This window comes from Schistocerca americana, chromosome 5, assembly GCF_021461395.2.
Source record: "Schistocerca americana isolate TAMUIC-IGC-003095 chromosome 5, iqSchAmer2.1, whole genome shotgun sequence".
Classification (NCBI taxonomy): Eukaryota; Metazoa; Arthropoda; class Insecta; order Orthoptera; family Acrididae; genus Schistocerca; species Schistocerca americana.
Genome location: NC_060123.1, coordinates 208,451,486 through 208,472,563, shown reverse-complemented (window position 1 = coordinate 208,472,563; position 21,078 = coordinate 208,451,486). Strand labels below are relative to the sequence as shown.

Below are 21,078 nucleotides of genomic sequence, written 5' to 3'. Positions count from 1 at the left end.
TCCTTTCCACGCCGCAAGCTGTAGAAACACACACAGAGGATATATTAATAAGCAAGTAAGTCCTGCGAAATGAAATCGGAACACCTATATCATGCAGTCAGAAACTAAGCTGTTCGAAACACGTCTCGCACTGCCTGTGTACCACCTGCGCCTTCAAGTCTAAGGTTGAAGGAGAGCAGGAATGAATGAATAAGCTTCAGAAAACTCAAAAAGAAACGGCAGATAAACTTTAATATCATTTTGCTTCCTCCTTGTGCCACTCAAAGTGCCTGGATCCTCCTTGCCGTGCTTTGCACTAGGTAGTCGAGACCGAGGCGCTGCGGCTCATCGACGGTGGCCCTACTGAGGTGATCCGCTCGCTGTTTGGGGAAGGTTTCTGTTACGACACTCCGGACGTTTGAGGTGGTTTCACCATCGGTAAAAGTGGTTCACATCAGCTGACAGTGCAGACCACTCGACTTGGTTGCTTCCTATCTGCTGGAGGATGGTGTCCACGAGACGGGTGAGATGTGGCGCTCTTCATTCCTTGTTGTTCAAGACTCTGGATTTCTGTTCTGCATTAATTTTAAAAATGATTCAAATGGCTCTAAGCACTATGGGACTTAACATCTGAGATCATCAGTCACCTAGACTTAGAACTATTTAAACCTAACTAACCTAAGGACATCACACACATCTGTGCCCGGGGAAGGATTCGTATCTGCGACCGTAGCAGCAGCGCGGTTGCAGACCAAAGCGCCTAGAACCACTCCGCCACAGCGTACGGCAACTAATTTTAAAGTTTTACCTCTTGCTCGTTGTTTTCGCTTCCTTCTTGGCAGGAAACACGTGGTCGGGCTCTGCTCTTTGGTCGTGCTTAATCTTTAGGACTACAGAATTTTATTTAGGACGCGTTCCTATTTGTAATTGATAAATAAAACTTTCATACAGTGACCTTTTTAATCTGAAAGACGATATGTGCTACACACACACACACACATGCGCATGCACACATACAATAATAATGTGTTGCCTACCGCTAGAACGCGTAGATGCGTCCTTCTACTGCCGGAAGGTCAGAGAACGGTAAAATAGTTGTAAGACTTTTCATTTCTTCGGAAAAAAAAGCTATGCGAGAAAGTTTTAAACGACGTTGAAAATTATTAATATTGCAGCCGAAGGCAGTTCCACTAATGTCGTTGCTTCATTATCATTGCGTAACTGAAAAGCTTCGCCATCTGGGCACGTTTCATGCATTATCGTCTGGAAACACGAGACGGTCGCCGAAGTTTACAGTAATTCTGGACAACAGGTTAGAGGACCCAAATCCAAACTGCACAACCCTTAGGTCCATACACGACATCAGCCCATCTCCGCACCGAACCCGTGGAAGTGCATGCTATGACGGGCGTTGGTACTTCGCCGCCCGCACACTGTCCTATGACGATATTCAGCTGGCAGACAAGTCCAGCACTTTTCTGAGGCGAAACGCGACGCCACTGATGTTCCATTTCACGCTTTCCTTTCTCCAACATGTATACCATGATTACAGTCGGCAAGGCTGAGCACAACCAGGAGCACCTTCGAAGATGTCCAACGTAGCTTTGGACGAAACGTCAGGGGTAGAAGAGTTCCATGGACCACGGCCATACAACCCGGAAGAATTCTCGGCAGCTGAAACATTCGGTAGTGAAAGCCTTCATTAAATTATTGTTCAAAAAATGTTTAAATGTGTGTGAAATCTTATGGGACTTAATTGCTAAGGTCACCAGTCCTTAAGTTTACACACTACTTAACCTAAATTATCCTAAGGACAAACACACACGCTCATGCCCGAGGGAGGACTCGAACCTCCGCCGGGACCAGCCGCACAGTCCATAACTGCAGCGCCTTAGACAGCTCGGCTCATTAAATTATTAGAGAGTTTACTGCGCTGATGAGGGACATATTACCGCCGTCTGCTGTCATACAGTGAACTTTTATCATATTTTCACTATTCTTCTAAGAACGTGACACACCTCTTAACAATAAAAGAACCATCGTAAATGTATTACTGTACATAGTCCTGTGATAATACAGAGAAACGGTTAAATATGTGCAGCATTAGAACTATGTTACATATTTAAAATCATTATCTAGTAAAACCTCGTGTACTACTATAAGAGCCTCTGCGCACTGTAGTATTCAATGAAGCTTATATTACATAATTAAAGAAATGTCAGAAAAGTGCGTAAACGCTTGAGTTCTGGTGAATTGGGAGTTAGAAGAGGGTGATGACGTAGTCAACGATCGTGGGGATATCTACATCTACATCTACATCTATACTCCGCGAGCCACCTTACGGTGTGTGGCGGAGGGTACTTATTGTACCACTATCTGATCCCCCCTTCCCTGTTCCATTCACGAATTGTGCGTGGGAAGAACGACTGCTTGTAAGTCTCCGTATTTGCTCTAATTTCTCGGATCTTTTCGTTGTGATCATTACGCGAGATATATGTGGGCGGTAGTAATATGTTGCCCATCTCTTCCCGGAATGTGCTCTCTCGTAATTTCGATAATAAACCTCTCCGTATTGCGTAACGCCTTTCTTGAAGTGTCCGCCACTGGAGCTTGTTCAGCATCTCCGTAACGCTCTCGCGCTGACTAAATGTCCCCATGACGAATCGCGCTGCTTTTCGCTGGATCATGTCTATCTCTTCAATTAATCCAACCTGGTAAGGGTCCCATACTGATGAGCAATACTCAAGAATCGGACGAACAAGCGTTTTGTAAGCTACTTCTTTCGTCGATGAGTCACATTTTCTTAGAATTCTTCCTATGAATCTCAACCTGGCGCCTGCTTTTCCCACTATTTGTTTTATGTGATCATTCCACTTCAGATCGCTCCGGATAGTAACTCCTAAGTATTTTACGGTCGTTACCGCTTCCAATGATTTACCACCTATGGCATAATCGTACTGGAATGGATTTCTGCCCCTATGTATGCGCATTATATTACATTTATCTACGTTTAGGGAAAGCTGCCAGCTGTCGCACCATGCATTAATCCTCTGCAGGTCCTCCTGGAGTACGTACGAGTCTTCTGATGTTGCTACTTTCTTGTAGACAACCGTGTCATCTGCAAATAGCCTCACGGAGCTACCGATGTTGTCAACTAAGTCATTTATGTATATTGTAAACAATAAAGGTCCTATCACGCTTCCCTGCGGTACTCCCGAAATTACCTCTACATCTGCAGATTTTGAACCGTTAAGAATGACATGTTGTGTTCTTTCTTCTAGGAAATCCTGAATCCAATCACAAACCTGGTCCGATATTCCATAAGCTCGTATTTTTTTCACTAAACGTAAGTGCAGAACCGTATCAAATGCCTTCCTGAAGTCCAGGAATACGGCATCAATCTGCTCGCCAGTGTCTACGGCACTGTGAATTTCTTGGGCAAATAGGGCGAGCTGAGTTTCACATGATCTCTGTTTGCGGAATCCATGTTGGTTATGATGAAGGAGATTTGTATTATCTAAGAACGTCATAATACGAGAACACAAAACATGTTCCATTATTCTACAACAGATTGACGTAAGCGAAATAGGCCTATAATTATTCGCATCTGATTTATGACCCTTCTTGAAAATGGGAACGACCTGCGCTTTCTTCCAGTCGCTAGGTACTTTACGTTCTTCCAGCGATCTACGATAAATTGCTGATAGAAAGGGGGCAAGTTCTTTAGCATAATCACTGTAGAATCTTAAGGGTATCTCGTCTGGTCCGGATGCTTTTCCGCTACTGAGTGATAGCAGTTGTTTTTCAATTCCGATATCGTTTATTTCAATATTTTCCATTTTGGCGTCCGTGCGACGGCTGAAGTCAGGGACCGTGTTACGATTTTCCGCAGTGAAACAGTTTCGGAACACTGAATTCAGTATTTCTGCCTTTCTTCGGTCGTCCTCTGTTTCGGTGCCATCGTGGTCAACGAGTGACTGAATAGTGGATTTAGATCCGCTTACCGATTTTACATATGACCAAAACTTTTTAGGGTTCTTGTTTAGATTGTTTGCCAATGTTTTATGTTCGAATTCGTTGAATGCTTCTCTCATTGCTCTCTTTACGCTCTTTTTCGCTTCGTTCAGCTTTTCCTTATCAGCTATGATTCGACTACTCTTAAACCTATGATGAAGCTTTCTTTGTTTCCGTAGTACCTTTCGTACATGATTGTTATACCACGGTGGATCTTTCCCCTCGCTTTGGACCTTAGTCGGTACGAACTTATCTAAGGCGTACCGAATCAGTTTGTCGGATTATTGTACGGAACACAAACGAGTAGCTGATGCGGTCAAAACTGTAGTGGCAGGTTTGAGATGAGCCGAGTGGGACGGCACTGACGCAGCAGGTGGCCTGTTGTGACGTCAGTGCAGTCTCTCAGCTCAGGACAGGACGCAACGGAAGAGGTCAAACGGCGCCATGGTCCTTGTACAGCGACAGAATGTCCTGGAATCTCATTTACTGGACTAGAATTGTCTTTATTGATAAGTCCCACCTCGAAATGAGCCCCGATGGCCAGCGAGGACATGTCTGGACTCGCTCCGGATAGCGGTCCGTTACCAGTCCGACTGTCGCCCGCCATATGGTCCGACAACCTGGAGTGATGGTCTGGGGTGCAATTTCTTTTCATAGCAGGACGCCTTCAGTTATCATTCGTCATACCCTTACAGCACAGCGGTACATCAACAATATTCTACGCTCCGTTTTGTTGCCCTAGATGACAAGCCATCCCGAGCTTACATTTCAACAAGATAATTCCCGCGCGTACACGGCGAGAGTTTTTACTGCTTGTCATCGTGCATGCCAAACCCTCCCTTGGTCAACAAGGTCGCCGAATGTCTCCCCTGCTGAGAACGTTTGGAGCTTATCGGTAGATCCCTGCAGGGAGCTCGGTATTTTCGCGATCTGACGTGCTAACTGGACAGAATTTGGCTCGATATCCCTCAGGACATTCAACATCCCAGACTGAATAACTGCTTGCATAAGGAGCAGAGGTGGACTAACGTGTCATTGACTTGCTTAACTTATCAAGCTCTCTCTCTTGAATAAATCATTCAATTTTTCTGAAATTCATTTCCTTGTCTTACAAGTACATCGCATCTACCGACTTCCGTCCCATTCGGACAATTCCTTGGTGGTGCGTCATCTTTTTTTTTTTGTCTTATAGTGTATTTAACGATCCAAACCTGGACAAGAAGGTCGCAGAGAAGTGTGGTAATCGATTCCTTTGAAGTTAAATGTAGTGGTATACGAGGAGAGCCTCCTAATCACCTCAGATACAGCAGCTACATCAAGTCGGCATTTAGAACAACTGATAAAACAAAAATCCCGATGAATGGGTTTGTACGAGATCCAGGAATCGCCTGGTTCCAAACACTAGACTTCAGCAGTCAGGCTATATCGCATGCAGATACAAAGCCATGGGTCGTGGATACTCCTGTAGCTGCCGAGAAACAGACCTCCATTGCTCGAAGCTCTGCACCAACAGCGATACAGTCTGCGAGGATGTCAGTCACTTGTATACTTAGCGCCTAGAAGAAGTCGCGTTGGAAGCAGAGCAGGAACATGACTCTGAAACGAAGACTCCTACAGAAGAAAGGCAGCCATATTTCACATTTTTGTTATAATTTCTATTCTGGTAATCTCATGACCTCATTATTAACAAACACTGTACTTCAGTTTCAGCTCTAATTTATATAACTATAATAGGTAAATAATTATTAACCCACTATCTGATTCTGTTCTATCTATCTATCGCTTTGCGCCTTGTCCTGTAGTTACGCAGGGTCGGCCATCGTTAACCGGATTTGGCGTGTTAATGTTAAGGGGTGGCCGGATGCCCTTCCTGCCGCCACCCTGTACCCCCAGGACGGAATTAGTGTATCCCAACTGTCTGCGTCTTGTGGAATCCATGAAATAGTATGAATGTGTTCAGATGTCTGCGAGCTGTGAATTGAGGCGGAACGGGGGACCAGCCCGGTATTCACGTAGCGGGATGTGAAAAACTGCCTAAAAACCTCATCCAGGCTGGCCGGCACACAGGCTCCCGTCGTCAGTCCGCCGGGCGGATTCGATCCGGGGCCGGCCCCCCTACCCGAGTCCAGGAAGCAGCCCGTTAGCGCTCTCGGCCACCCTGGCGGGTTATTAACCTACTATCTGATGTGAACTGAAATTAGTTATCTTTTATCTCACTTTGCTGCAACATACGCATGTATTGTTATCATTGTATTAACAATATAATATTATGAGAATTATTACTACTCGGGAATCCGGTCCTGCACCTGCGACTGGGCAGGCCTATTTAGGATGACCGCTGCCCACCCTGAATGGGGAAGGCCTTAGAAAATGTGGGCTAAACATCGGAAGTCACACTTGAACCGGGCTGGGAATCCGCACCCAGTAGGTCACTCCTTATACTGCGGACGTAAACAAAAGAAGAATGAAATGATTATGACAATAGGGACATGGAATGTCAGGACCCTCCTGGACGTGAACAATTACAGACCAGAGAGAAGAACTGCTCTTATCACCCAAGAACTAGCCCGTCTAGATATAGACATTGCTGCCTTGAGTGTGACAAGACTCTCAGGTGAGGGACACATTAGTGAGGTACGTTCAGGGTACACCATCTTCTGGAAGGGAAAGGATGCAGGAGAACCACGCATCCATGGTGCAGGATTTGCCGTAAAAACGAAAATAGTGAAAGATCTTCGACTTACACCTGTCTCAATTAATGAAAGACTGATGACTCTTAGAGTACCCATTGGTTCAGACAGATTCATCACCTTCGTCTCTGCATATGCTCCTACTTTAGACAGTGATGAAGACACAAAGAATCAGTTCTACCACCAACTGAACAGTACTCTCTCTAAAATACCCATTCAAGATAAATTAATTTTACTTGGTGATTTCAATGCCAGAGTGGGAAGGGACAACCGTTTTTGGAGAGATGTCATGGGGAAACAAGGGGTGGGCAACTGCAATGCAAATGGGTTGCTACTTCTTGGTCTGTGTGCTGAGCACGAGCTTTTCATCTCCAATACCCAATTCCGTTTGCTTAACCGCTATAAGACCACATGGATGCACCCACGCTCCAAACATTGGCATCTTATAGACTACGTTATTACGCGACAGCGTGACAAGAAAGACATTCTCATCACAAAAGCAGCACTAAACATCGATGAGTGCTGGACGGACCATAGACTTTTAGTCAGCCGTTTGAGAGTACCAAAGTATCGCAAGCCACGATCCCACTTTTCAAACCCACCACGCAGAAAATTCAACATAAGCAACCTGAACAACAAAAATGTTCGCTCACACTTCCAAGACATACTGTCCGAACAACTTAACAAAGCTCCAGCAACCACAGATGACGTCGAACAAGAATGGACCACATTAAAGAACATCATCAAAGAAACTGCTGAGAATGTTGTTGGTTGTAGTGCACGGAAAAGAAGTGACTGGTTTGATGACAACCACGGAGAAATCCAAGCCATCATCAATGCAAAGCGGGATGCTTACCTATCCCTTGCTCAAGATCCATCCTGCGCAGAAAAGAAAGCACACTTTCTAGAACTCAAGCAGAAATGTCAAAGTGAAATACGAGTAATCAAGAACAAATGGTGGCAACAGAAAGCCACAGAACTCCAAAATCTTTCTGATGCAAGGAACCTGCGTGGCTTTTATGCTGGTATTAAAGAGCTGTATGGACCTATCCGCTCATCATCAGGAGCACTTAAAGCTGCTGACAACTCCACCATTCTTACTGAAAGTCAGGACATCTTAAATCGTTGGAAAGAGCACTTCAGCTCACTGTTAAACAGCCCTTCTACTGCCGCTGGAGATTTTCTCAAAAATGTCCCACAGCACCCTCCAAAACCCTGTCTGGCTGATCCTCCAACTTTTCAAGAATTTTGCAAGGCACTCAAGAGTGTGAAACCTGGGAAGGCTCCTGGACCTGACAGCATCCCGATGGAGCTTATTGAGGGTGGCGGCTTGCCTCTAAAAACTAGACTCTTCTCACTTATTATATTAATGTGGGAAACCCGCAAGGTACCAGCTGACTTGAAGAACTCCACAATTGTCACCATCTTCAAAAAGGGCGACAAAAGCGTCTGTGGTAACTACCGGAGAATATCTCTACTCTCTGTCACTGGAAAAATTTTTGCAAGAATCCTTTTAAATCGCCTCCAGACACTTTCAGAGACTATACTACCTGAGTCTCAATACGGGTTTCGACCTTCAAGAGGGACAATTGACATGATCTTCTGTGCACGACAACTACAGGAGAAGTGCAGAGAACAGCAAAAGCCTTTACTACTTGTTTTCTACGATCTAGAAAAGGCCTTTGATACAGTTCCCAGAGAAGCCATGTGGATGGTCTTAAAACGCTTCGGCTGCCCTGAACATTTTGTTGACCTGACTGAAGCTCTCCACGTTGATATGACTGGACAGGTCCTCTGCCAGAATGAAACGACTGGTGAATTCCCAATAACAAGTGGGCTTAAACAAGGATGCGTTCTTGCACCTACATTATTTGCATTGTATCTGGCAGCTATGCTTTACGAGACAACCGTAAACAATGCAGGAATAGAACTAAAGTACAGGTTTGATGGAGGATTATTCAACCAGTCCAGACTCCATTCAAAAAGGTTCACCAGTACCACTCGTGTGACAGAGCTGCAGTATGCTGATGACAATGCCTCTCCAGCTCATTCACCTGCAGAGTTGCAGCTGTCAGTTGATTCCTTCAGCAGGGCGTACGAACGATTTGGTCTCTCCATCAATATTTCAAAGACAAAGGTGATGGCGCAGCCAACTCCTGGCTCCTCCGTTCCTGACTTCAGCATATCCATCTATGATACACTCCTGGAACAAGTGGATCATTTCCTCTACCTGGGAAGCATACTGTCATCCAACTGCTCATCTGGAAAAGAAGTGGAGAATAGAATACGTGCTGCACATGTAGCATTTGGTCGTCTTACAAAGCGTGTCTTCCTGAATAAAGACCTAACACTGTACACCAAACTGATGGTGTACAAAGCTGTAGTCATTTCCACCCTGCTATATGGTTGCGAAACCTGGACGTTGTATCGCTGCGATCTGAAGAAACTAGAACGCTTCAACCAACAGAAGCTAAGATATATCATGAACCTAAAATGGGATGACTTCATATCCAACACGGCTGTTCTAGAGAGAGCAAAAATGCATAGCATGGAAGCTCTTATCATTGGGCATCAACTCAGATGGGTCGGACATGTCCAGCGGATGAAAAATGACAGACTTCCACGCCAAATGCTGTACAGCGAAGTGAGCACAGGTAAAAGGCCACGAGGTGCCCCTCTCAAACGTTATAAGGATCAGTACAAGAAAAATCTGAAAAACTTGAACATCGATCCGAGTAACTGGTCCACAATAGCAGAAGACCGAAGTCGCTGGCGCTCAGTTACCTCAAATGCTCTTCAAAACTTTGAGCTGGAACGTCGAAGAATGGAGAATGACAAACGCCAGAGACGTAAACTCCTCCAGGCTCAGCCACGTCCTCCACCTTCCATCAGCTGTAATGTCTGTGGCCGCCTGTTCCACGCTAGGATTGGATTGCTAAGCCATCAACGACACTTCCACGCCTGAACCGTGACAAAGGAAATCTCAGGAGAGAAATGAAAACTCGGATACGAGTATCAGCCGACGACGACGATTACCAAATACCAAATAAAGCATAATTATAACGTCATTTACATAAATTATTTAAATACGTTTCAATTCCATGAGCTATTAATGCGAACATTTTGCCTTTTGGAAGAACAACGTGGCATACTGAGGAATGAGGAGTTCGGTTTTGGTGGTGAAGCCAGGACGTACGCTAAATTCAGCAAACCGTACATGCTGCACGATTATTCTGACGAAATATGTCACTCGGACCAATTTCGTCAAAACTTTTATCGTCTTTATTTTCACAAACACTCAGTTTTCCCGAAAATTACGTCTTTTCCGAGTTATAAGGAAAAAATGCAAAAAAAGGCCACCCGTTTCTCGTGTTATTTTCCCTTTTCTGACCCGTTTCCGGGCAGAAGTTTTTGTGGGACTGAAAATTCGATTCAACATCCTCAAAAACGTGTAGAAAGACTGTCAAAAAAACTTCTACCAAACTTTGCGTTAATCACTGGCTGAATGGATTAAATTACTCTTCGCTGTACCCTGTTTTGGAACTTTCTGGAAGATTGCAGCTCTGTTTCCATACCGGGAGTCTGGACTGGTACCGTTCCTTTCGCGGGTAGTCCACTAACCGAATGAGCCATCCAGGCGGCACTCAGGCGCAGTCGGCAAGAGTGATGCCCGTAAGGCAAGAAGTCCCTTACCTGGTTTTAGTCTGACACGAAATCTTAAGTTCGTGGTTGTTCTATGCATTTTTTCTGAACCTAAATCTTCCGGAATGCTGAAATACCTAATCATTGAGTTCGAGAGAAAACAGCAAACAGCGTGAAGTACAGTATTACTACCGACGTACCATTTTGTGATTTCAATCCGTATGTTAACGGCTCTGAGCAGGGTGGGACTTATCTTCAGAGGTCATCAGTCCCACACAGATTAGAACTACTTAAACCTAACTAACCTAAGGACATCACACACATCCATGCCCGATGCAGGATTCGAACCTGCGACCGTAGCGGTCGCGCAGTTCCAGACTGTATCGCCTAGAAGCGCTCGGCCACTCCGGGCGGCCGCGTGTTAATTCACGCTCGCATTCGTCTGATGGAAGCACCGCTCGTGAAAGCGAGATTCAGTTATACGGGAGGCCACCTCGCAGTGAGATGCGTAATGCGCTTGCGTGTCGTGTCAGTGGGTGTCGGATGACCCTCTTGCTAGTGACTGCAGCCTAACTGTACACTCGCAGTCTGCCGAGTGGACGCAGCCGATTACGGAACCGGCTGCTTCGCCTATGAAGTTATCATCCACGGCCGCGGACCGGCCGCAGGCGTCGCCGGCCACCGTCATCTAGCCGGTCTGACTGTTATTTACACGGGAGTGAGGTAAGTGGCGAAATTGTCACCGTAGGGCCATCTCGGTAGGAATTCCTCGAGCTTATGTGTTAACGGAGCAGGAGATTCCGCCTTGCTGGACCGTGTTGGCTATCTTTGATGATGATGTGGTAGCTTTGGAACTGCGGGCTGCGGCTCGGCTCATAGCTACACTACTGTCCATTAAAATTGCTACACCAAGAAGAAATGAAGATGATACACGGGTATTCATTGGACAAATATATTATACTAGAACTGACATGTGATTACATTTTCACGCAATTTGGGTGCACAGATCCTGAGAAATCAGTACCCAGAACAACCACCTCTGGCAGTAATGACGGCCTTGTTACGCCTGGGCATTGAGTCAAACAGAGCTTGGATGGCGTGTACAAGTACATCTACCCATGCAGCTTCAACACGATACCACAGTTCATCAAGAGTAGTGACTGACGCATTGTGACGAGCCAGTTGCTCGACCACCATTGTCCAGACGCTTTCAACTCTTGAGAGATCTGGAGAGTGTGCCGGCCCAGGGCAGCAGTCGAACATTTTCTGTATCCAGAAAGGCCCGTACAGGACCAGCAACATGCGGTCGTGCATTATCCTGCTGAAATGTTGGGTTTCGCAGAGATCGAATGAAGGGTAGACCCACGGTTCGTAACACATCTGAAATGTAACGTCCTCTGTTCAAAGTGCCTTCAGTGCGAACAAGACGTGACCGAGACGTGTAACCAATGGCACCCCATACCATCAAGCCGGCTGATACGCATGTATGGCGATGACGAATACACGCTTGCAATGTGCGTTCATCGCGATATCGCCAAACGCGGATGCGACCATCATGATGCTGTAAACAGAACCTGGATTCATCCAAAAAAATAAAGTTTTGCCATTCGTGGACCCAGGTTCGTCATTGAGTACACCATCGCAGGCGCTCCTGCCTGTGATGCAGCGTCAAGGGTAACTGCAGCCATGGTCTCCGAACTGATAGTCTATGCTGCTGCAAAAGTCGTCTAACAGTTCGTGCAGATGGTTGTTGTCTTGCAAACGTCCCCATCTGTTGAATCAGGGATCGAGACGTAGCTGCACGATCCGTTACAGCCATGCGGATAAGATGCCTGTCGTCTCGACTGCTAGTGATACGAGGACGTTGGGATCCAGCACACTGTTCCGTATTACCCTCGTGAATTCACCGATTCCAAATTCTGCTAACAGTCATTGGATCTCGACCAACGCGAGCAGCAATGTCGCGATACGATAAACCGCAATCGCGATAGGCTACAATCCGACCTTTATCAAATTCGGAAACGTGATGGTACGCTTTCTCCTCCTTACACCAAGCATCACAACAACGTTTCACCAGGTCAAGTGCTGTTTGTGTATGAGAAATCGGTTGGAAAAGTTTCGTCAAGCACGTTGTAAGTGTCGCTACGGGCGCCAACCTTGTGTGAATACTCTGAAAAGCTAATCATTTGCATATCACAGCATCTTCTTCCTGTCGGTTAAATATCGCGTCTGTAGCACGTCATCTTCGTGGTGTAGCAATTTTAATGGCCAGTAGTGTAGACTTGAGACGTTATCCATTGCTCAATAAGTCGCTAAATAACTCGTTAACTTTAATGTTCAGAAGTGAAAATTTGTTCTACGGATTCATTCGGGAATGGATAAAGAGTCAAAACGCCTGTCATGTCCAAAGAAGTGGAAAAGACGCCAAACTAGAGTCGGAATGTCGATTATATGCCCTAGTTAGTTGTCCTATTCTCATCCTCTGTTAAAAGGCAACTCTAGCTAATTGAACGTCTAATTCGCATATTATTATACATTAGCAAATGTCGTTAACTACAAGACATGAAAGTTATGTCACGGTAGCTGCGAACGACTGTCGTGCCAAAGGCGACGTCCATCAAATTTTCGTTTTGGGCAGCCAATGATTTGTTTCAAATGTCTTATAATGAGACTGGAAGCGCTGTAGTACATTGTAAGCCGTTAGAGTTCAAGAATGTCTCGTTCATGAATGTGGATGCAATATTATCTAGCGCAACTGATAACTAAGTTTGATGCGTGAGAAGACAGGAATATTATTGATTGGCGACTCCATGGAGTGTCCTGTGCACCACGACCAGATAATGGATATACTTAGAAGGAGAGACAGCATTGGTCGTATTTTTTTGTTTTATTAACCGGAAAAATCGATTTTCGGTCACTTAGTGACCATCCTCAGTGCTGTAATATATAATTTAAATTGGTAGGCACAGGAATATTTCCGGTTACATCCGGGATCCACCTGAAATGATCTCTGCGACTTAAATTATTCAACCAATGACGACGAAGACAGTAACAGTGGGCACGGATATAGAGCAATTCGATAATCAAAGAAAAGAAACTAGTTGAGCTTTTGGATGAATCACGCTTCCTTTGGCGTAATGTCGGCAGTTCTTCCAGGCGACACCTTCTTCCAGGTTACCTATTCGAAGAGTTCAGTGGTACTTATTAAATTACGGAAAACAGTCCCTTGCCCTTTCCGTGACATCGGCATCGTTAATATTGTTTATTGAATCTGTCCTGGCATGTGAAAACTCTTGACATATTACCATTCGAGTATGGATCTCCTGCTTTTCGCAAGCAGTCACATTAACCAAGTAATCTATACCAGTAGGCTTCTGAGAAGGACTGATAGTTTTGTTGTTGGTCACATTCCTCTCGTTGTACATACATGGCAGTCTTAAACCACGGACCCCATCAAATTCGTTCTCGTGGCGGTAATTTTTGAACACTCGGCGTGGGAAAAGCTCTGGTTTAAGAAGTTATAGAGAGGGGAAAAATCATTATTAAATAATGATATGTATAGGAATATATGATGCCACAGCATTTTCGTGATTTCATCCTCGTGGCTTTCATTCGCTTCACTTACGTAAGTTTAATGCAGATGCTATGCACTACTTCGGTATCACTTTATTTGAGTTCCTTCACGATCGATGTCTCTCCCTGCGGAAATTGCTTTTGTAGCAGGACAACCGTTGATGTCATAAGAATATAATCATTTTCAAATGGATTTTAGAGTATGTCAATGACTTCAAGTTCATGCTGCTTATGATGGCTGCTAAAAGTCTTACACACCCATTAGCCAAAACATTCTGACCACCTGCTTAATAACTTTTTGTCCATCTCTGCAATGAAATACGTAACTGAATCTGCGTATCAAGGATACGACAGTTTTCTGGTAGGTTTGTCGAGGTATGTGGCATTATATGTCTACACACAGGTCATGTAATTCGCATAAATAACGAGCCGCTGATATGTGTAAACGGTGATGGCGCCCAGTAGCGACTCAGATGGGTTCCAGAGGATTTACTTGAAGCGAATTTGGTCGCAGAGACGTCAAAGTGAGTTCACTAAAATGCTCCTCAACCCAGTGTAGCACGTTTCTGGCTCTGAGACATGGACAATTGTACGACTGAAAGACGACATCACGCATGAAGGAGAAGACATCAAGCATGAAGGGCTGCAGATGGTCCTCAGCTGTCAGCGTGTTCTAATGTTCAAATGTGAGTGAAATCTTATTGGACTTAACTGCTAAGGTTATCAGTCCCTAAGCTTACACACTACTTAACCTAAATTATCCTAAGGACAAACACACACACCCATGCCCGAGGGAGAACTCGAACCTCCGCCGGTGTCAGCGTGTCTCCGATTACTGCCACAGATCCCGTGCAAGCGCGGAGAGTGTCTCCCATGGCGCACCACTGCTCCGTCCAGCCGGCGTCCGTGGCACGCTGCGCGTTTCGAGCCGTCGTTCATCTCGATGACTTCGTTTGTGGAGACGACCATTGACGTAGTGTAGCAAAAATGTGATTCAGCCGAAGAACAAATATGTTCCATTGATCGCCGGTCGAATTCCTATGGCCCCGTGCAATCTCAGTTGACGTTGTCGTAGAGGCAGCCTGCTGCGGAGCCCCATGTTTAACAATGTACGTTCGATGACCAGTGCGCTCCGAAAAACTTGTCAGTGCACCAGCATTGTGCTCTTTCGGCAGAGATGCCTCAGATCACCATCTATCCTACTTTACAAAGCAGACAAGCGTCCGAACCCTAGGTTCTGCGAGGAGTTGTGGACGTCCAACCATTTAGCGCTTAGTGGTAGTTTCATTGTCATAGTCTTTCTGTAGATATTCACGACAATAGCAAGTACACATTCGATAAGCTTCTTTCTAGATACTCGTTTACAGGCGTTGCTTAACAATAACCTATCCTTTGGCAAAGTCGCTCAGTGGAGTTTACCATCTGCAGCCCATATCTCTGCCAGGGTGATCCCCCCTCCGTCTGTGCTCCGGTTTCATATTTTTCATAACGCGTCACGTGCCCGCAACGTCACCAGGAGGCATCCAACCTCGCGGTGGACATTGCTAAAATGATTCAAATGGCTCTGAGCACTATGGGACTTAACATCTGAGGTCATCAGTCCCCTAGAACTTAGAACTACTTAAACCTAACTAACCTAAGGACATCACACACATCCATGCCGGGGCAGGATTCGAACCTGCGACCGTAGCGGTCGCGCGGTTCCAAACTGAAGCGCCTAGAACCGCTCGGCCACCACGGCCAGCGGGGCATTGGTACTATGTTTTGGCTTATCGGTGTATGGCAGATCACAATCTAAGAACTCTTAAAGCTCCACGGCGGAATCAACAGGATTTGGGTGATCTGTGAGTGCACATTGTGCCTCGCGTAGCGATGCTTCGTATAAGAATTTGAGGGGACTGATGACCATAGATGTTAAGTCCCATAGTGCTCAGAGCCATTATAAGAATTTGTTTTTGTTCTGAAGTCGTCGGCAGTTGCTCTATCATACAGCCAGATTGGAAAATTTCCCTTCACTTCTAATGGTGAGTAAACGATACGGAGAACGCTTTGACACGGAAGCCATCTTACAGATACTTTCATAATGGCAATAAAAGTTATAAAAACATATCTAGTGAATCAGTAGAACAGGAAACCAGTCCAAGTTGCGAATTTTTATTTTTTATTCATTCGATGACTCGTTTCGGTCCGAGACCCATTTTCAAATCATCATAACAAAGTCGAAAACGACAGTTCCGAAGATGTCAAAAATGAGCAATGAACATGAATAAAAAGTAACAATTTGCAACTCCCATTGGTTTTTTGTTCTATTGATTACCAGAAGTTTCTGATCCAAGCTACTCTATTATGCTGGAAGTTCGTAAATATCTAGTGAAGTCTAACATAACATAGAGAGCAAAGTCAACACTCACAGTTTGGTTAAGGCGCTGAGTGATGGTCTGGCAAATAAACAAGATTGCAAACATTGTTGGGTTTTCTTCACACACTGACACAAAACACAGAATTAATTTGTCCCAGCTGCCTACAAACACACACACACACACACACAGAGAGAGACAGGCAGACAGACAGACAGACATATGCTAATATGCCCCAGCTGTCTATTTTGGCCAATTAGGCTGCAGTAGAGGCTCAATGTGTTTGTAATCAACTGGGACAATGGAGCCTCACATAGTGTTTGTGTTTTATCAGAATTATCTGAAGACGGACCCTGTCCAAAAGCTTTGGAGGTATTTCAGACGTGTTTATGTGCCTTTTCGCCACACATGTCAATTGTAGGTTGGGTGACTATCTTCATTCCGTCCTCCTTCAGACATAACTTTCCGGAATAATATTCACGTGTGAAGGAAAACATTCTCTTCCAGATAAATTCAATGACTCCTCTGTTACTTCCTTGTTAAAGGTTGGTGGTGATCCTTGTTGTCTACAGTGTAAGAAGTCACGTTTTCTTAATAGCAAACAGTTTAATGTAAGTTACATCATATTTTATCTTTACCATTCACTCTAGCTGTATAGGTTGCATGTTCATACACGACATATGATATTCTCTGAGCTCTGCGCCTCATGGCATTGTTATTGAACAGTACATGGTACTACTTTGCAGAGAACTCTAATCTTTATTCATGTTCTTGTAGAATACAGTGCATCACGAACGGTGCTTCCTACCAATAATAATCATTTTGTATTCTGCCCTATCCACATATTTAGCTACAAAAAAATGTCTGTCTATAGCTACTGTAAAAGTCCTAATTGCTCTAACCGTGATTTTGGTACGACACACACAGTTATGGAATCAAAATTCTCCTTTCGTCATCCTTAAATACCAGTTACTTAAATTTAACCAACAGGAATTCGAGAGAACTTTTCTTAACTTTCTTGGTAAAAGAAACGTTTAACATAATTTCGTGTGGCTATAGTGACCCATGAATAAACATCAATTATTCTGTATTAATAATTACAATTAAACCGATAACATATCTAATTAACAAGTAATAAATAGCGACGTAAAGAGCGATAATCCGAAGGGTGGACTCATTATGTAACCGTAGCACCGAATCTTGAATAGAAAATTAAGATGACATTGTAACGAAACTAATCATCGGAGTAATACTACTTGGCATTTCCTCTTCTCATACTGCGTTGTTGCGTACGACAAATCGCACTCTGCGGGGACTTAGGTTAACGTCTCTTAATTTTGTAGCATGACGAAGCAGAGAACAAAAGACGGGGATGATGACTAGCAGAAACTGAACGCATCGGTACCTACAACGGAAGTCGGCTGCTTTGGTGTGAAGTTGCTCTGACAATCACACCATTTCTGTTGTCGTGTGGGCTAGTTTATTTTAAGTTTTTAGACTAAATGGCACTAGACATGCCGTTATGTTGTGGTGCAGATGTAAAAATGCCTAGAAATCTGCTTATGTTTTTTATTGCGCCATCGGATCTAACCTCCATTCAGTGTACGGGAATCAATCGATAGGTTACTGGGAATGACCAAGGAAGACATTTCCTTCAATGCACTAAGTAACTCCTGAATTTTCTCCAACGACCTTCTGATCAGCCACGCAGTAAAAGTAATTAATCAGCTTGGTAACTTTGTGGAATAACCGGTACCTAACGCTAATATACTGAGGTGACAAAAGCCACAGGATAACGATGTACATATACAGATGGCGGCAAGGACGTGCACACAAGGTATAAAATAGTTGTGAACTGGTGGAGTTTCATCGGTATTCAGGTTACATGTGAAAAGAGTTCCGACGTGATTTCGGCCGCAGGTCGGGAATTAACAGAATTTGAATGAGGCATGGTAGTTACAACTAGACTCAAGCACACGCCATTTTGGAAATCATTAGGGAATTCAAGATTCCGAGATCCACATTGTCTCACCATGGACAATGCACTTAAGGACTAAGAACAGCGGCGTTTCCGTAGAGTTGTCAGTGCTAACAGGCAAGCAGCACTGAGTGAAATAACCGCAGAAACCAATGCGGGACGTACGACTAACGTATCTGTTATAATAGTGAGGCGAAATTTGGCTTTAATGGGCTATGGCAGCAGTTGACCAACTCAAGGGTCCTTGCTATCAATACGATATCACCTGCAGCGCTTTTCCTGGGCGCGTGGCCATATCGGATGGACCCTAGACGACTGGAAAACTGTGATCTGGTGAGATGAGTCCCGATTTCAGTTGATAAGAGGATCGACTGTAGCGCAAAACCCCACGAATCCGTGGACCCAAGTTGTCAACAAGTCACTGTGCAAGCTGGCGGTGGTTCCATAATGATGTAGGCTGCGTTTAAGTTCAAAATGGTTCAAATGGCTCTGAGCACTATGGGACTTAACATCTGAGGTCATCAGTCCCCTAGACTTGAACTACTTAAGCCTAACTAACCGAAGGACACCACACACATCCATATCCGAGGCAGGATTCGAACCTCCGACCGTAGCAGCAGCGCGGTTCTGCACTAAAGCGCCTAGAACTATTCGGCCACACCTGCCGGCTGTGTTCAAGAAGAATGGACTTGGTCCTCTGGTCCAACTGAAGCAACTGAGACCACATGCCACCATTCATTAACTTCATATTCCCAAACAACAATGGATGTTTTATGGATAGCAATGCGCCATACCACTGGGCCACAATAGTTAGCGAGTGGTTTGAAAAATATTCTGCACAATTCGAGTAAATGATTTGGCCACCCACATCGCCCGCAATGAATCCAATTGAACTTTTATGGGACACAATCTAGAGGTCAGTTGTTCCACAAAATCGTACACCGACAGCAGTTTCACAGTTATGGACGGCTATAGAGGCAGTATGGCTCAATATTACTGCAGGGAACTTCCAATGACTTGTTGAGTCCGTACCACGTCGGGCAAATGGAAGTCCGAACGATATTACGAGGTATCCTATGACTTTTGTCAACTCAGTTAAGTGTGTACCTGTAAATCGCCTGGAGATTTCGTACAGTAGTAATTGAAAGACTGCTGTATTAGTCCAGTAATCTTTCACTCTAATTCAGAGATCGGAATAGAAACACTTTTGAGTTAATCGGCTTAGCAGCGCACTAAATACTTTTATGTGGCTCATCCAGAACGCAACTCAGTTAAGTGACAAAACGCCATAATTTGTTCTGATATCAACCTGAGAGCGTTTTTACGGGGATGCTCCAAGTGCCAAAAGAACAGAGGAAGTCCCATCAATAAAGTTGTGACAGTGAGAAAGAAAAGAGTTTGTCTAAATTTTTCAAGTAAATATTCGCTCTATCTTTGTAGCAATGCGTTTCACTTCTGAGCTTCAGGTGATGATTTAGGAATAAAATGTGACTGTAAGTTATTAAAAGTAAATGGGATTTCTTCATTAAACATACGTCCATTAGATTTTAGACTGAAGTAACAGTGTAGTTCATGGTTTCAAGCACATCTTATAACCATAAATACAATACAGAATTTCATGACCAGTGTTTACTTCAGTTAAAACATACGTGCTTATATTAAAACTATTCATCGACGTTTCGTCCCCATCGTCGGAAAACATCTGCAAAGATTTCGCTAATTTCTACCTGAAGATCTCTCCCACAGAAGGGTAATAGTGAATTGTCTCATATATTGACCACCGCCTCTCAGATTGGAAGTTTAGTTTCACATCCACTGTCATCATAGATAAAGCATCCATGACAAATATTGCTATATTCTAGTTGCATGTGTTTGTAACGGAAATCAGTTTAATCGTAGGTACTAAACCCTACTAAAGTTTAACGTTCCAGCAGGGTGTAAAACAGGACATTCTGTATTTAATTTTGTATGTATCATACCACTGAAGATCTAATACTTGTAATTAATACATAACCTATAAATTAATACTTCCTTTGAATAAAATGTGGAGTAGTAAACTTTGCAATAGTTTAGTATCAATGTAACATTTTTCCCCCTTCAGCGTTCTACGGTTGTATATACTGTTCAATGAGGAAATCGCATTTACTTATAATATCTTACAGTCTCATTTTATTACTAAATCATCATCTGTGATAGGTATGTTTCTCGACGATGGACAATCTTCTTTAGCATAATGGATTCACAGTTTATCCAAAGTTTGGCAATATGCCTTTGATTTAACGCTAACAGTATATTTAACTTTTGAGCGATATTTGTGTAACGATGGTTATTTCTTTATATCTACATAAACACATACGCATTTGAGTGCATTTAGGAATTTCATTAAGTTCAGATTCAAACGACGGGAAGACCTAATGCTAACCATTACGTTCTACTTCATCTTGTATCGTAGAGATATAATTAAGTGAAGACTATGTTTTATCGCTTGATATACAGAAGTATGTATAGTAGAAGGGGGAGGGGAGAGGTGATGCTCATAAGGCTTCTGAGCCTATGTCCTAGATTAAATTCCGACCCTACCCGTAATTCCTGATGAAGCAAGGGCATGTGACACTGTTGATGATCGATCGGTCGTATAGGAACATTTAATTCCGTAAATCCTTTAGTGACACCTATATTTGTAAACGGCTAATCGAGGTGATGGAACATAGTGTCAGTTGCAAGTTGCCAATCTAATGACTTTTGTTTTCAGTATTTCGTACAGCTCCTGACCGAGTTTACTGGTTAGAGGTATAATCTAACGTTAAAGGTTTAACACAGTATGACAAGTATTACCTGTAGAAAC

General features: G+C 44.0%; 1 protein-coding gene across 1 annotated transcript in view; it reads left to right on the top strand.

Annotated features, from left to right (window-relative positions):
- Positions 1 to 6,468: 6,468 nt before the first annotated feature.
- The window catches only part of LOC124616268 (craniofacial development protein 2-like), a 47,532-nt gene continuing 32,922 nt past the window's right edge, over positions 6,469 to 21,078 (top strand). The window contains exon 1 of the mRNA XM_047144571.1: positions 6,469 to 7,789. Coding sequence (XP_047000527.1) covers positions 6,469 to 7,789 — 1,321 coding nt within the window. The remainder of the gene's footprint in view (positions 7,790 to 21,078) is intronic.